Raw genomic sequence first — 16,476 nt, forward strand, 5'->3', positions numbered from 1 at the left:
AGACAAATGGCAGACTTGGAAGGAACACCTGGCTCACAGACGAAGGGCTGGGGTGTTCATAGTTACCGATGTGGAGAACTTAGAATGGCATGAACCAAGCGACATGTGAGAAATGAATGGTTCTGTGTACACTGTCTCTGAAAAGACAGTGTACAGAGAACCAACCCCAAAGGCCAGTAACTACAGGGTGGGAGATAGGTTTACCAGTACACTTGTGAGTACAAAAACAGTTTATTCTTTATTTCCACGTGAACAACTGTAGACCTACTTTGCTCAATCCTTACATATGGCATGTGCACGTATATGTACAATTCCACTCGCCTTCTAGATCCCACCTTAGCCCACAGAATGTGATGATACATGTGTGTATGTGATCATGTGTGTGAATTGTTTCACAAAAGTTCAGGCTCATAGTCCCATGGGCAGGACAGTAAATGAATAGCCTTTGTAATCGCAGTGTGAAAGTTGTGAGCAGGGGGCAGGGACAGGCCCCACCAGAGGATGCCCTTGGAGGTGAGCTCCAGATGGCAGGAGGAAGAGGGAGAATTAGGAGGGAGAGAACAGCCCAGCTGTGTGCAAGGTTCGGGAGCAGGGGCAGGTGGGTGAGGGGGTCCCCAGCAGTGGTGAGGGGTGCTGGGTGGAGGGATGGCCTTTCTTCCTGTCTTCTGGGTCTGCCCCAGTTTGCAGCTAATGCAGAGAAGGAAGGTCTACCTTCCAAGGTCAAGGGCCACTAACTCACAGAGCTCCAAAGCAGGGACTTGGTTCACAGCCGAGTCCCCGAGCTTGGAGAGATTGTCAGCCAGGGTCTGGCAGACCCACAGATTGGGGTGCAGGTTTCCCTGAAGAAGGTGAGCTGGGCTCTTCCAGAGATGGTGCCTCTCTTCAGCTGAAATCAGCCCCGCAGGGCAGTGATTTCTCTGCAGCTGGAATTCACCTGCGCTGTGGCAATAGAGATGAATTTGCACAATTTGAGAGTCATTTGTGAGTTGATACATGGAAGCTTCCTACAGGAAGGGATCTGCGTGGGGACCCAGGGTGACTTGTTCCCACCACTGTCCTTGGATGGTGGAGTTGGTTTTGTTTTGTTTGTTTGTTCTCTTTTTCCTTTTGAATCAACTTTAAACATTATTTTGCTGAGACTTAATTTATCCTGTCACTTGGAAAGCTCACTCCATCCCCAACTGTGCCCAGTGCAATTAAGTCAGTGTTGAAATAACCTGCTGGAACTTTTGCTGAAACAGGAGAACCACTGAGCCTGCCATCATAACAACATTTAGAGAGTGAGCTGCATTTTTTCCTTAGCATCTTGCTGACGATTGTAATAATCCCCAAAGATCCGCTCACTGAAGGCCAACTTTGAGTCCAGCACTGTGTCCTCAGCACGTTCTGGGGGTGGCGGGGGCGGAGGGTGGATAGTGCACTCAGTTTGCATATGAACCAACGACCTCACTGAGGACCGGGCAGAGGAGGACACTCAGGCCCAGGCCATGGTTCCACCCTCTTAAGACATGAGACCTGAAGGAAGTTACATAACTTCCCTGCCTCTGTTTTCTATCTACACAAATGAAGGCTACACTTAGCTCAAGAAAAAGTCAAAATTTTCTGGTCAGCAAAAACTGTCATGGAGCCCTGGCCAGTTTGGCTCAGCAGTTAGATCCTCAGCCCATGGACTGAAGGGTTGCGAGTTCAATTCTGGATCAAGGGCATGTACCTCAGTTGCAGAGTCAATCCCTGGCCCAGTAGGGTGCTTGTGGGAGGCAACTAGTCAATGTGTCTCTCTTGCATAGATGTTTCCTTCCCCCTCTCCCTCACCTCTCCCTCCCCCTCTCTCTAAAGATCCATGGAAAAACTATCCTTGGGTGAGGATTAAATTAAAAAAAAAAAAGCTACTGTGGAGGAATCGTCCAGCTGCAGACTGAGGAGAAGGACAGTACCCATGGGTGCACCTTGCCCTGTGTACTGAGGGAGAGTAGCCAGAGGAGTCCAGGTCCTCTCCCATTTGTATGACGTCCCAGTGCAGACAAAGCTCACTCTGGGGATGCAGGTCAGAGAGTGGTTGCTTTGAGCTAGTGGAGGTGGCAGGGGAGGAATTCACTGGAAATGTGGGGGGGATTACATGGTTGTATTTAACTGTCAATACTCATCAAACCAAATGCTTGAGATCTGAGCATTTGCATACACTAACATTGTACATCAATAATTTTTTAAAAGAAAAGCTTATCAGTCAGCTCTGGCTGCCATCATAAAGTGCCACAGACAGGGCAGCCTGAACAATGGACATTTATCTCTTCAATGTTCTAGGGGCTGGAAGTCCAAGATCAAGGTCCTGGCAGGGTTGGTTTCTGGTAAGACCTCTCTCCTTGGCTTATGGACGGCCACCTTTGTCCTGTGTCCTCTCATAGCCTTTTCTCTGTGCAGGTGGGCTCCTGGTGTCTCTCTTATAAGGACACCCAGTCCCATTGGATGAGGAGCCTACCTGAATGACATCATTTAGCTGTAATTCCCTCCTTAAAAGCCCCTTCTCTGAAACACAGTCACATTGGGGATTGGGGTTTCAACATATGAATTTGGGGGGAACATGATTCCATAACAAAAATACTTTTATTTTTTAATTAATTAATCTATTTTTATTGATTTCGTGGAGAAACTTGGGGATTTTAGGAAAAATAAAACAAATAGGTTTATAATTTCTCCCTGCTCTAGGTGTCCATAGTCAGAACCTAAAGGAAAAAAGACGCTACTCCTGCTCTGTTCACAAGGCAGAAAACAAGAATTTTCAAGAGGTTATTTCCTGCCCAATTGGCTTGGCTCAGTAGTTGAGCATCGGCCTGTGAACCAGAAGATCACAGTTTGATTCCCAGTCAGGAACACATGCCCGGGGATGAGGGGAGGGGGTATGCAGGAGACAGACAATCAATGATTAGCTTTCATCTTGATATTTCTATATTTCTATCTCTTCCTCTCCCTGCTCTCTGAAATCAATAATATGTATGTGTGTGTATATATAGGTAATATGCAAATTGACCCTCACACCATCACACAAGATGGCCGCCCCCATGTGGTCAAAGATGGCCACCACAAGATGGCCAGCAGGGGAGGGCAGTTGGGGGCAACCAGGCCTGCAGGGGAGGGCAGTTAGGGGCAACCAGGCCTACAGGGGAGGGCAGTTAGGGGTGACCAGGCTGGCAGGGTAGGGCAGATAGGGGCAACCAGGCCAGCAGGGGAGGGCAGTTAGGGGCGACCAGACCGGCAGGGGAGGGCAGTTGGGGGCGACTGGGCCAGCAGGGGAGGGCAGTTGGGGGCGACTGGGCTGGCAGGGGAGCAGTTAGGCATTGATCAGGCTGGCAGGGGAGTGGTTAGGGGGTGATCAGGCTGGCAGGCAGAAGCGGTTAGGGGCAATCAAGCAGGCAGGCAGGCAAGCGGTTGGGAGCCAGCAGTCCTGGATTGTGAGAGGGATGTCCCAGATTGGAGAGGATGCAGGCTGGGCTAAGGGACACCTCCCCCCACCCCCCCCACCCCCGCGCCGAGTGCACGCATTTCGTGCACAAGGCCTCTAGTATATAAATAAAAAGGTTATTTCCTTGTCACTAACTTTATTGAGATGCAGTTTACATGCAGTGAAATGCACCCATTTTAAGTGTCAGGCAGTGTTTTGGCAAATGTTGACATTCGTCTAACTTCTGTCACATGAAAGACACAGGACATTTCTATCTCTCCAAACCCAAGTGTTCTCTCTTTTGTAGTAAGAAACCTCTCCATCTGGTCCTGGCCAGGTGGCTCAGTTGGTTGGAGTGTCAACCTGTACACCAAAAGGTGGCGGGTTTGATCTCTGGTCGGAGAGTGTGCGGAAGGCAACTGATTGATATTTTTCTCTCTGTCTCTCCCTGAAAAATCAATTTAAAAAAATATCCTCAGGTGAGGATTCAAAAAATAAACTGGTAATGGTAGACTATACCTTCTTCTAAAAAAACCCCACAAAACCCAAAAACATGGATGCTGCCATCCTCTTGCTCAGTCAGAACTGTGGCCATCCTTGTCTAGTTGGGAGAAGGCACCCCACAGAAGGTGGGACAATTAGAGGTCTCCCCCCAGTTTTTGAAAGCTGACCAGAATAGCAACTCACAACCCCTGGAAGAGGTGAACTGGGAGATGTGAAGTATGGACGGCGTTGGCAGCTTTCTCTTTGTATAGACAAAGACCATCTGGAAGGAGAGATCAGCCTGAGCCCACAACACATCCAACAAGTGACCAAGCCCCCACAAGGGTATCTCCACCAGAAGTGACTCTTCTCCAAGGAGCTTCCAGGTATCCCTCTTAGAGCTGAATCTACCTTTCCCGCGTAATACATATGTTCTAGCTCATAATCGAGACGGCATTTCTTTTACCTGCAGCAGGATCTTTGGGTTTGGTGCAACACAGATGGCTAATAAGAAATCTGAATGGATGATCGAATGCTTGATCTTGGTTGTGGTCATATTGCCCAACTATATTCATTTGACAAAGCTCATAAAACTTTACATTTATAAATAAATAAATTATAACTCCATAAAGTTGTATCAGAAGGAACATTCCAATTAAGAAAAATCTACAGTAAACATATTTGGTAAGATATTAAAAACTTCTCCCAAACACACACATTTACTCTAAATTAATTTTTTAAAATTTCCATTGTTCCAGGATTATTTGTCAAAAAGACTACCCTTTCTCCATCTTGACACTTTTCTCAAAGATTAATTTACCATTTATACATGGTCCATTTCTAGGTTATAGTACATTCTGTTTATATATAGTTTATTCTGTTTATATTATATACTATATATCTATCTTTATGCCAATCTCATGATAACTTGATGACTGAATTTACAGTAGTTCTTGAATTAGGTAATAGATACCCTTCAAATTTAGTTTCTTTTTCAAAAACGATTTTGACTCTCCTAGGACCTTTTCTTTCTATAAAAATCTTAGAGTAAGATTTTAAATTTCTAAAGCCTGCTGGGATTTTGATTGTGAATGTTTAAAATTTATAAATAAATTTGGAGAGCATTAGCATCTTGACAACACTAAAAAATTTAATCCATGAACATGGTATATCTTTCCATTTAATTGTAGGCCTTTGTTATTTTCTTTTAACAATGTGTTATATTACTTAGTGTCTCTCTTATCAGTATTTTTCAGTCTTCAGGATGAGGCCTGCAAAGGGTCAGGGTCTTCTAGCTCAACCCTTGGATGGGAACCCGAAGGCATATGCATGTGTGGGATAATGGCCAGAGGGTGGAGAAAAATCTTTTCTGGTGCTCCTGGATGTGAAAGCCCAATGCTGTGGTTCCATATCCCATTGGTAAAGTCAAAATGGGAGATACAGTTGGATGGGGAGACATGGAGCTGGACTGGAAGGCTGGGATTAAGGTGGAAGTTATAAAAACTGGAATGTTTGAATGCACTTCATTGGAGTGGCTGCATCTCCTCTGCATGAATGTATTATTGAAACAGATATTATGTCTGATCAGGGAGCACATCCTTACCTAGTATTATAAAACAGCAGGCATGGATGTTCACCCTTCGGTCAGCATTAATTAGACATACTATGTGGGAGTCCATAAGCTTGCCTGAGCCTGCACAGGTTGTTAATTTGAAACAGCATAGAATACCTACCTAGTGGACAGAAGGAGATTAGCACTTTAATAAGCAACATGTTAGAAGCTGGAATGCGTGTAATCAGATTCTCTGTGTAACAGTGCTGTGTGGCCTGTGGGAAAGGCAGAGGCTTGTGGAGACTGACAGCAGACTCCAGGCTTGAATCAGCAGTTCTCCTGTTAGCATCAGCAGTTATCACTGTGGCTTCAATAGTGCAAAACTTACAGCACACTAAAGGAGACTTGTATCATGGGCAGCTCTCGCAAATGCTTTTCCTCAGTCTCAGGAAGAAGCCAGCCGCAGCTTGCCTTCATGTGGGGAGGATCCCAATTCACATTTATTGAACAGCCACATAGCTCTCAGAACTCACCAGCTTACTGTCATAAGTTGGTTAGAAGAGTTGGACTTGATGCAGGGTCTGAGTGTAATAAAACACTACGTTGATATCATGATAATATCAGAAACTGAAGAGCAGGTGGGGACTGACTTAAGTCAATGCTGATACAGGTGACTAACAGTCTGCTTGATAAACCAGCAAAGATCCAAGGGACCTCCCACTTGCTGAAATTCTTAGAAATAACACAAGCAGAAGCCATCCCCAACATCCCACAGGCAACTGAAAATCACTTCATCCATCGCCTCTCCCTGGAATAAGGAAGAAACAGTGTGTGGCTGGGTTGTCTTGATTTTGGAGGTTGCACGTTTCACATCTGGGAATGTTGCCAGCTCCTACCCCTCCCCAAGAGAAGGCCAAATTCGAGTGGTGGTCTGAACAACAGTAGGTTGTCTAAAGATCTCTATGGATGCCCTTGGCCCTGATGATCCCCAGCAGATGTGATCTGGAGGTACCAGCAACTCACACGCCTGCCACTCTTGCTCAGCTAAAGCCCGTGAGTGCCACCCAGTGGCAACCACTGGGATTTTGGACCAAAACATTTCCAGGTGCAGGGATATGATGATTGATCACTATTTGAGAGACAATTACTAGCTTGCTATTAGGCATTGATTGAAAGTGTCCCTAGGACAGAAAGTAATCTTGAAACCCAAAATAACCATCATGTCTTGGGTGATGTTAGAGACACTATGATAAAGAGAGCAGTGCCCGAAGGTGTGTGAGGGGTTTCTCTCCGGCTGACTTCAGAACCACTTGAGGGGCTGCCAGGTTCTGCTGCCACATGGGCAGTGTCCTATGATCAGTTCTTGATTGACCAACGAGATGAGGGTTCGAGGTGGAAGGACAGCATGTTTGGAAATTCAGCTACCCTATGACCAATTGATGGAGAACCCTAATCGAGGAAGGCAGAAACCAGCTAGCTCAGTGGGGCTGAATTGCATGCTGGTTTCCTTGCCATGATGGAAAAATTAAACAGTGGATATCCTGTGTGGGAGTGTTCACTCACTCTTGGGCAGTGGCCAATAACCTGGCTCTGTGACCAGGGAGGTGGGCAATGGAAAACTGGACTCTTACTAGCACACCCCCTATTGGGGACTGAGCCCACAACCCTGGGCATGTGCCCTTGACCAGAATCGAACCTGGACCCTTCAGTCTGCAGGCCGATGCTCTATACACTGAGCCAAACCAGCTACGGTAAAGGGATGACGGGATAGGGCATGGCCCTATGGAAATCTCTCTGAAATGTCACTCTTCATAACCAAATGCCTAGCCATCCACCCATCCATCCTCATCTCTTCTGGACTCCTTATTCTGTCCATTTGTCTGTCTGTCTATTTCTGCAGCATGCTATGCTGTCGCAATCACTATAGCTTTTCATATATCTTGATATCTGGTAGTAAGTCCTCTGTCATTGTTCTTTTTCTTCACCATCAGGCTTGGTTATTTAGCACTTCCTAAGTACGGGTGGGGGTATGCATTTTAGGATCAGCTTGTCCATTTAAAAAAAATAAAAATTAGTTGGATTTTTATTGAGATTGCACTGAATCTATAGACCTTCTTCATTGTCTTTACAATTCTGAGGACAAGGCATCTATCCCCCATTCACTTAGGACGTGTAAGTCCGTCACCACCAAGACACTGAACAGTTCCAATACCACAACGACTCTTCTGGCATTGGGGACTAGGAATCTGTACCGCAGGCCCCTGACTTCCCATTAGTGTGGAAGCGCTACGACTTCAGAAGCCATACTTGGAATTTTGATCTTTCCCAAGCTAGTGATATACGGTCCAGTGTTTGTGATGCTGGGCAGCCATATGATCAGGAGCGTCAACAACTAACATTGGATTGCGCTCTGTGTTCTGAGCACCTTTAAGGCGATTTAGGCGAAGCTCTAATGTTCAGTGGGTTGGGTGTACTAAATGCATTTTTGACATTTACCGGGCTGTAACCCTATTGTAAGGTAAGGAGCACCCCTATTTGAGACATCAGAGAAACATCCATCGATAGCACCTCCGTTCGTACAGGCGGTGACTGGGCGGGAAGGTCCGTCCGCCGCCCCTCGTTCCTGCGGCTCAGGCGACCTGGCTCCCTCCCCGGCCAGTCCCAGGCCGCCTGCCCAGCCTCGGTGGTCTCCGAGCTGTAGGCACTTTCAAGGAGGTGATGCTGACGCCGGCTCTGAGGGGCCTGCAAGGGCGGGAGCGTCCCAAGTTCGGCAGCCAGCACGGGGAGGGCGGGACCAGGCCGAGGCTAAGGGCGTGAGGTCGTGCGGGGCAGAGGGCGGGGCCGGCGCCCTGGACACGCTCTCCGCGCCTGCGCCTGCTTGATGTTCCCAACAGGCACCTCGAGGGCACCCTCATCGTGACGTCAGACGGCGCGCCGGCCCCGAAAGAGGACCCCGCGCTACTGCGTCCCCTCAGGTCCTTGAGCTGGTGCTGACGGCGGAGCTATGGCCTTGACACTGTTGAGGTTGGCTCCCGTGTCCGCGTCCGCGCGGGGCCTCGCGGCGGTGGCCCAGCGCTCGGTGAGGCGGCGGCGGGCGGGGGTCTGGCCTATCCTCCCGGTGCCACCCCTTCCCCTGTCCCCGGGCCTGTGAGCGGCGGCTCTCGGTGGAACTGTCTGGGGGCACGCTCCTGTCCCCCTACCCCCCACGTCTTGAGTCGCGGACAGACCTCAGGGGCCGCGAACTTTTCTCGGCCACTTTATCCCAGGGGCACGAGGTGAACCGGCCGCCTGCTGCCCTTGGGTGGGAGGCCGGTCTGCAAGCCCCGTACCCCGGCCAGGTGTGCGGTGCACGGACGTACGAGCAGGTGCGGTGAGCGCCAAAGAGCCTCGCACGCACTCCCCGCTGCACTGTGCCCTGTAGCAGCTCTGACAGCTCTGACAGCCAGCCGGGTGGTGACCTGGCGTAGAGCAGAAGGCGTCTGGGTTGGATTTGGAAGGATTGAGGGAACTCCTGTGGTAGCGAGCAGTGACGGATGACATTGTACGCGGAGGGTTCGGAGAAGCAGAACTGTGGCTGGAAACCTTAGGAATACATCACTGTGTGGCTGTGGCTTGCTAGTCACTTTCGCCTTTCGATTGTATGTGTGTGTGTGCGCGTGTGCGTGTGTGCGTGTGTGTGTGCGCGCGCGCATGTGTTAGAGGGATTGTTACGCTTTAGTGCAAAAAATAGATTGGGGATATTGGAGACAGGAGAGGAGGCAGGTGTTTGCATTGTAGGTGAGAGAGGTGAGGACATCTATGGATCCGTGGGATAGGAAGGTGACGCGCTCCAGAGAGATTTAAGACTCAGGATCAGTAGGATTTTGTGAGTGATTGTGGAGTTGGAGGAATGAGGAGAATATGAAAGATGACTCCATGCTTGCACTGTTTTCCTTGGTTGGCAGTGGAAAGAGAGCTTGTGAGGGAGCAGAGTTGGGTATGGAGTGTGGATGCGAAATCTCAGTTTTAGGTCTGTTAGCTTTCAGGAATTATCAGGACACCTAGTGGAGCTGTTTGAAGACAGTGAGATAATCAGGACAGAAGACTAGACTAGAGAAATGTTCTTTATTTCCTTCCTACCTTTCTCCCCCCACTCTCCCTACACTCTGCCTTACTTTCATTTAAACATAGTATGCATAATCTTCTCAGATAATCCCCCTGTCCTTAAGAATTTACCTTGGGGGTGGGACAGGGAGACCTGTAATTAAACAAATAGGTAATAAAGTTGTAGATATTGGCATTTTTATAACCAACGGCCTTCTTGGCATTTTACCTAGTAGCTGCTCGTGCCTGCAGCAGCCAGCATGCCCCCTTTGCTGTTGTGTTTTTCAGGGAGGAATCCATACGAGTGTACAGGGCCAGAGGCAGTTTGGCCCTTTGGCATTCATATTTGGTGACAAAACAACAAAAAGACTGACAAAATTCAGCAAAGTGATAACCGTCGATGGCAATATATGTTCTGGAAAAAGCAAGCTTGCAAAAACAGTAGCAGAGAAACTAGGTATGAATCTGTGTCATGCAGAATGACAATATTGTCTCAGATGTATGGTTGCTTCCCTGAGGTTGATGTTACTTTAATATTAGCTAGGTAGAATTGGGCTAAGGTAGGTATTTCGCATTTAAAAATATTTATTAAAAAGCTGTTTTTAACTTTCATATTGGGAAAATTAAAAAATCCTTGCCATTCTCAATTTGATGGAAATGGAGCACTTTGACATGAGCTGTCTTATTTGAGCTTTATAACAGCCTCTGAAATGAGGCATATAATGACAGTATCACAGATGGGTAAACTCAGTATGAAGCTAACGGCACACAGCTGTTTAGAGCAAAGCCAGGTGCCAGCCCCCTTTCCTACTCCCGGTGTGGGTGGGTGTCCTCCCTGCTTGCATACGGGGATCCCCTAGGTGTGGGTTGAGTTCATGTGGGGTGGGGGTGCAGGGGGACCTGTTGCATTGAAACATGTGAACTGACATGCTTCTCTCACACCTGTTTTAGATAGGTCTTCAGTGTCTTTAGTGCTCCCTTGAGCACACCTGTGTCTGGTGTGCAGGTTACTGTCCCCAGGTCATCACCAGTGAGCCTCAGTGCTGGTGTTCAGGTGGGCGTGGTTCCTGTTAGTGCATGCTTCTTGCTGATAGGGCGTGAAGCACCCACCTCTCTTTCCACGTGGTCTGTCTCTCCTCAGGCTTGAAGCACTTTCCTGAAGCAGGAATACACTATGCAGACAGCACTACGGGGGATGGAAAACCTCTGGATGTACAGTTTAGTGGCAACTGCAGTTTGGAGAAGTTTTACGATGATCCCAAAAGTAATGATGGCAACAGTTACCGTCTGCAGTCCTGGTTGTATGCCAATCGCCTCCTGCAATACGCAGACGCCTTGGAACACTTGCTGAGCACAGGTACAGTATCCATGGCCAGGTAGCTGGTGAGCGTGTTCTGCACTTGAACCCTCTTCTGGAACTCAACCACTTTAGATTGCCACTAGTGAGTTTTTCCTTAAGGGCATCTGATGAAGCAACTTCTCTCTTTCCATAAGATCATAAATTTTCCAAGACCCATGTGATTGTCGTTTTAGAATAAGTTCACTTCATATTATTTCACTTTTGTGTACTGGAATGAGATTTATGGATTATATGGAATTTCTCTGGCACATGTGTCAAAACAAAGGAGGGGAAAAAAGAACCTCCATATGAGTGGGAGGAAGTAGAATCACAGTTGTGGGAATGGGGCCATGTGTCAGACAGAGGTAGGGTTGCAACAAAATAGAGTTGTCACTGAAGCTCAAAGATGGGCTGGAATTCACCATCACTCCAGAGGGTGGAAATTAACCATCTGGATGATGGCAGTGGTGGAGGAGATGGCATACACAGCAAGGGGGTGTGCCCCTGGAAGTTACATGAAGCAGGCATGAAGTGGACAAGGGCTATGTACTGGGGCAGCCAAGGTCCAGATTCTGGGGTCAAGCACCAGGGATAAGGACACAGGAGATGGAGGGACACAGGACAAATGGGGCAAGACCACAGTTGTTGGGAGTGCAGAATGAGGTTAGAATTCAGGTGAGGCTGCTTCATCCTCCCAGTGACTTGCACATGGGTGAGACTTGGTCCCCAGAACACTCTGAGACTCAGAAGACGGATGCAGCACTGGTACGCAGCCACAGTCACAAGCCCAAGCAGTCCTGCGTTCTCGCGCAGAAACATGCTGTGTGCGAGATGGGTGGTTTGTACCAGCTACTGTACTAGTACATAGTGGTTGCCATACCAGTCGACTGTCAGTTATCTGGTGAACTTATTTACAAAGAGCCCAGCTGCCACCTAGAGGTTCTGCTTCATGGGATCTGAGCATGAGCACAGGTAACTGATGATGCTGGTTCAGAGCCTGCATTTGAGAGACCCTGTCTATGTTCTGGCAGGTTCCACATACACAGATTGCACAACGAGATGCAGGATAATGCTCTTTATCTAAATGGTGTCAGAGGGCCTAGTTATTATCTTACTTTTCTATCATGTTATTAGTGATACTTTTTCTTCTATGAACGTAAGCCCTGATTTTGGTCAGCTCTGCTCCTGACAAAAAAAAATGTGGCCTTAATGCTCTGTTCCAGGACCAGCTCACAGGAGCCACGTGGAGCCTGCAGTCAGTAGTGACACTCCATTCATTCCAGGTTCTTCCTGAAGCATACTTCAGCCCTGCCTCAGGACTCCCCATTTCTTAAAAAGAAACCTTTTAAATGAAAATGTGTTTCCTTTTGTGCTATACTAATTTATTCATTAAATATTTAGTGAGTGCCACAGGAAGTCAGTCCCCAACCCTGGGGCTTACATTTTAGTAAATGAGACACGGAGTAAACGGGAAAAATTGATGCCATGTCAGGTAGTGCGTGGTAGGTGCAGAGAGGAAGGGGTTTGGAGCAGGGCTGGAGGCTACTCTTCCAGATGGGAAGGTCAGGGGAGGCCTTTGCCCAGCACTGCAGGGCTGAGTGCAGGGAGATGGGCTGGGAGCCCCTGGGGACCAGCACTCTGAGCATGGAGGGCCTCTGTGTGCTGTAGTGACAGTCAGGAGGCCATCATGTGGGAGCGTAGTGAATGAGGCTGGGATTTGAGGGGGATGTGGTCAGAGAAGTAGCCTGGGCAAGATGGTCAGTTGTTGGTTTTTCTCCTGAAGGAGAGGAAGCCATTGAGAGTTTGAGTGGAGGGATGACAGGATCTGGCTACAGTTTAGAAGTGCCTCTGTGGGTGAGTGAGAGCAGCCTGAGGCTGGGGGGCAGTTGGGTGCGGGAACTGAGCTGGAGACTGGCCGGGTCAGAGGTGAGGAGGCTTGCACTGGGAGGGTCGCTGCAGGATTGGTGCTAAGTAGTTAGATAGGAATGACTTTAGGAGAAAGCTGGCCATTAGCTGTGAGTGGGGTGTTGGCCGGAGGGGAGCTGAGGAGGAGCCTGGTCTCACCAATGTTGGGGCAGATGCAGGATTGTGATGGGCATGGTGGGTGGGGAAACCTGTGGTTTAAACTGGAAACACTTTCTAGTAATCTGATGCTTTTGTTGCAGCTGACACAATGAAGCAGTATGTTCTCTTGTCCAAACCAAAAAAATATTACTTGTTTGAAAACCAGTTCCCACTTAGAAGTGTATCTATGTTCCTTTGAAAATATTTGGAATTGTAAATAACTTTTTTCCCCTTTCTAAAATGAAATTATACATTTCCAGTGCTGTAGTTATCATGTCTGATTTTTGGTGTCTGTTTCCCTCCTTGAAACAGGGCAGGGTGTCGTGTTGGAGCGCTCCATCTACAGCGACTTTGTGTTCCTGGAGGCAATGTACAAGCAGGGCTTCATCCGGAGGCAGTGTGAGTCCATCTCGAGCCAGCTCCTGGGTTGTCAGAGCTGTGATACACAGGGCTGGTGTGCATTCTGGGAACATCTGCCCTTATTTAGTAACTCCATAGGAAACAAATGGCTCCTCCACCCTCTCTCCCCTGGGGTTACATCTGCTGTGAAAGTAGAGTGATGTCCTGGGCCGGGAGCACACAGCTGAACCCCCAGCTCCCACACGGCCTTCTCCAAGAAACTCCCCCCCCCCCCCCCCCCCGGCTCTCTGCTCTGTCTAGCAGGACACCTAAGCTATTTTTCTTTGGTCAATAGATTTAATTTCCCTGAACTGTGCACTTCCTAGTGTAGTATGTAATTAGGTGTCTTTCATCTCTTGTGCCTACATCTGGTGACAGCTGGTATTATCACCACCCTTTCTCTCCAACAGGGTGCTGCACTGAGGCTTTTAGGGACAGTAGCTCTGTGTGGGGTGTTGTTCAGAGTCTGACAAGTGACATGTGAACAGGAATAAAGACCTGGGTAAAGGTCGTCTGACCACAAGAGGTGATAGAAGCCTGCCCTGCAGGGCCAGGTTATTGTACCCAGGAGTGTGCTGGGCGGGGTGGGCAGGGCGGGGCGGGGCTGGGGAAAGGCCATGTCAATCTGCCCATGGACCTTTTCCTGTGTGCTCTGCCCGCTGGAGGGGAGGTGGGGGTGGCTCATCTCTGGAGGGCAGAGTAAGCATTGTTGGTTAGTGAATGGGGGGCGGAGGCATACCAGTGATGAGTGAGGCCAGGCTGTCTGCTCCTGTGTGCCTACCCGCCCTGCTGTTGAGGGAGTCCACTGCATGCCTGTACAAGGAGCAGCCAGAGCCCTGGCCTCTGACCATGGTACCGACCCCGCTAGACATACTGAGCGGCAGTTATAGTGGGTCAGCAGCCTTCTGGAGGGCAGGCTGTGTGCAGGCTCTGTCTCAGGTGCCAGGGAGATGAAGATGTATCAGAGGCTCCCCTGTCCTGCAGTGGGGAGCAGTGTTAAAGCAGCACAGGTGGCTAGTTGCAGTAAAATGCATGTGGGTCCTTGGTATTGTCCGGGTGCTGTGGAAGCATACAGGACGTCTAACCAGCTTGGACATGGTGTGTTGTGACGGCGTCCTTGGAGAGTGAACCCTGGCGAGCCATGCACAGTGCAGCAGGGTAAGTGAGGACGGGGCACGAGGAGGGGCTGCCCCTCAGCTAGGATGCTAGGACTTTTCCTGAAAGGACTGAGGAGCCCCTGTAGTGTTTTAGGCATGTGAGGGATGTGAGATTTGAGTTCATGTATCTGGAGGGATGTCTGGTGAGAGGAAATTGGAGGAGGATGAGTGTATCGTAGGGTGAGGGCCACACGGGACAGTGGGGCAGCCTGCTGAAGTGGGTGGATCTGAGACAGAGCAGGTGCATATGGCAAGCTTGGGGTCAGCTCTGTGTTCTTGGGCTCAGATCGTGGGGAGAGTAAAAGTGGACCTGCCTGGGAGGAGGACCCGCAAGGGCAGCAACTGGGCATGCCGAGTCAGATTCTTGTAAGAGAGCTGTGGCAGTGTCCTCAAGGCAGCTGCGTGTCCGAGCTAAAGTTCTGAGCAGTGGTCTGGGCTGGAGATGAGTGTGGGGGGTCAGCACTGCAGAGCCCACAGAGTGATAGGTGAGGCCTGAGACTGAAATCCTTTGGGGCTTCCAGGTTCCAGGAAGGAAGGCCAGTGCAGAATTGCGCCTGAATGGTCAGAAATACACACAGGGCCAGTAGGGTAGTGGGGGACAGTCAGTGCCACACAGCAAGAGTCATTGCAGTGCTGGGTTGGGGGAAAGAGATCACTTGCGGGTGGGTGGCATACAAGGAGGTGAGATTGCCTAAGAAATGGGAACATGAACACTAATATAGAGGAAACAGCTGAAGGGAGCTCTAACCTGATGGTGGGAGGGATGGGCCTGGTTTCAGAGTGAGTGGATGGGAAGTAAACTCGAGGCCGAGTGTTCTCTGCATGGACAGACGTTAGCTGGTTATGGTCAGGGAGCAGCATCCACAGTGAGCCTTGCCCATTCACTCTGATTCCACCTCCACTAGTCTCGTGTTTCCCAGCTGCCTTGGACCAGCGGCCTGTCCTGAATTGCCTTGAGAACCAGAGCTGCCAGGAGTGGTCACCTGAGTGTTTGCTTTACAGCAAGATAGTTTTCTTTCCATGCACCTTAGTGTGATCACAAAGTTTGTCACTTCTGGAAGTTTCCACCACATGACAGTGTGCAGACCATGCTTTCTTGACAGTGCTCCTGTGTGGGCAAGGGTGGTGGCTCCATTCCAGTGACCTGCAGTGTGCTCTTCGGTGGGTTTCTGCTACTGTCCAGCTGTGCTCTTCTTCATAGCAGCAGGCATATTCCTTAGCATCACAGTCCTAATAGGCTTGCTGTCTTCAGTTTATTCTCTGCAATGACAACTAGCATGGTAGCTCTGTATAGCTGAATAAATTTACTGAAACACACTGAGCCTGGAGAAATGTAGCGACGTTATTTCAGTTGAGTTATTTGAAAAACGAAGTATATGAAGTGTCTTTTACTCCTTAGAGAAGATCTGTTATGATGAAGAAATAAATACACATATAAGAGGTGTATATGACCCATCCCTGTTGCCTAGGACCCTTAACACATTGCAGACCAGTAGTTTTATTGCTAGCTTTACCCAATGGCCAGATAAGTTTCTATTGAACTAGTACAAAAAACGTTTTACATAAATGTTAAAGGCACGCTTTAAAATTAAATATCCCTTGCATTTTGAAGTTAATTATTACACGTTCTTACAAGCTAATATCTTTTTAAAATATGATACTTTGTAAAACGCTGTGTAATATGAAGCGAGCATTCTCGTGATCCATCCGCAATGTGTTAAGTGTGTCCAAGACGCATTTAAAAATCCTAAGGCTGTTAAAGTCAGGGCTTAAATCCCAGCATGATCTCTCTGGGCCTGGTACTCTAGGGACGAAGTGCAGGGTTGCTGTGCTAGGGCCCCTGGCACCTGCAGAGCCATCCCAGGGCCGGTGTGCAGCTGCACTGACAGCTGACTGGCTCTGAGAAGTGCATATGCCTTTGTCCTTGTATTTGAAGAAGAGTATGTTTTAGAAACCTCTACGT

At 48.7% G+C, this 16,476-nt stretch overlaps 1 protein-coding gene across 2 annotated transcripts in view; it reads left to right on the plus strand.

Moving 5' to 3' along the window:
• The first annotated feature begins 8,386 nt into the window (after positions 1 to 8,386).
• Positions 8,387 to 16,476, plus strand: part of NDUFA10 (NADH:ubiquinone oxidoreductase subunit A10) — a 31,532-nt gene continuing 23,442 nt past the window's right edge. Inside the window, exons 1-4 of one of the 2 annotated variants that reach the window (XM_054723293.1) lie at positions 8,387 to 8,550; positions 9,843 to 10,011; positions 10,696 to 10,911; positions 13,270 to 13,356. In XM_054723293.1, coding sequence (XP_054579268.1) covers positions 8,476 to 8,550; positions 9,843 to 10,011; positions 10,696 to 10,911; positions 13,270 to 13,356 — 547 coding nt within the window. In that variant the 5' untranslated portion in view covers positions 8,387 to 8,475. The remainder of the gene's footprint in view (positions 8,551 to 9,842; positions 10,012 to 10,695; positions 10,912 to 13,269; positions 13,357 to 16,476) is intronic. The other variant, XM_008138456.3, reaches the window with a different exon arrangement.

This window comes from Eptesicus fuscus, chromosome 11 (assembly GCF_027574615.1).
Source record: "Eptesicus fuscus isolate TK198812 chromosome 11, DD_ASM_mEF_20220401, whole genome shotgun sequence".
Taxonomy (NCBI): Eukaryota; Metazoa; Chordata; class Mammalia; order Chiroptera; family Vespertilionidae; genus Eptesicus; species Eptesicus fuscus.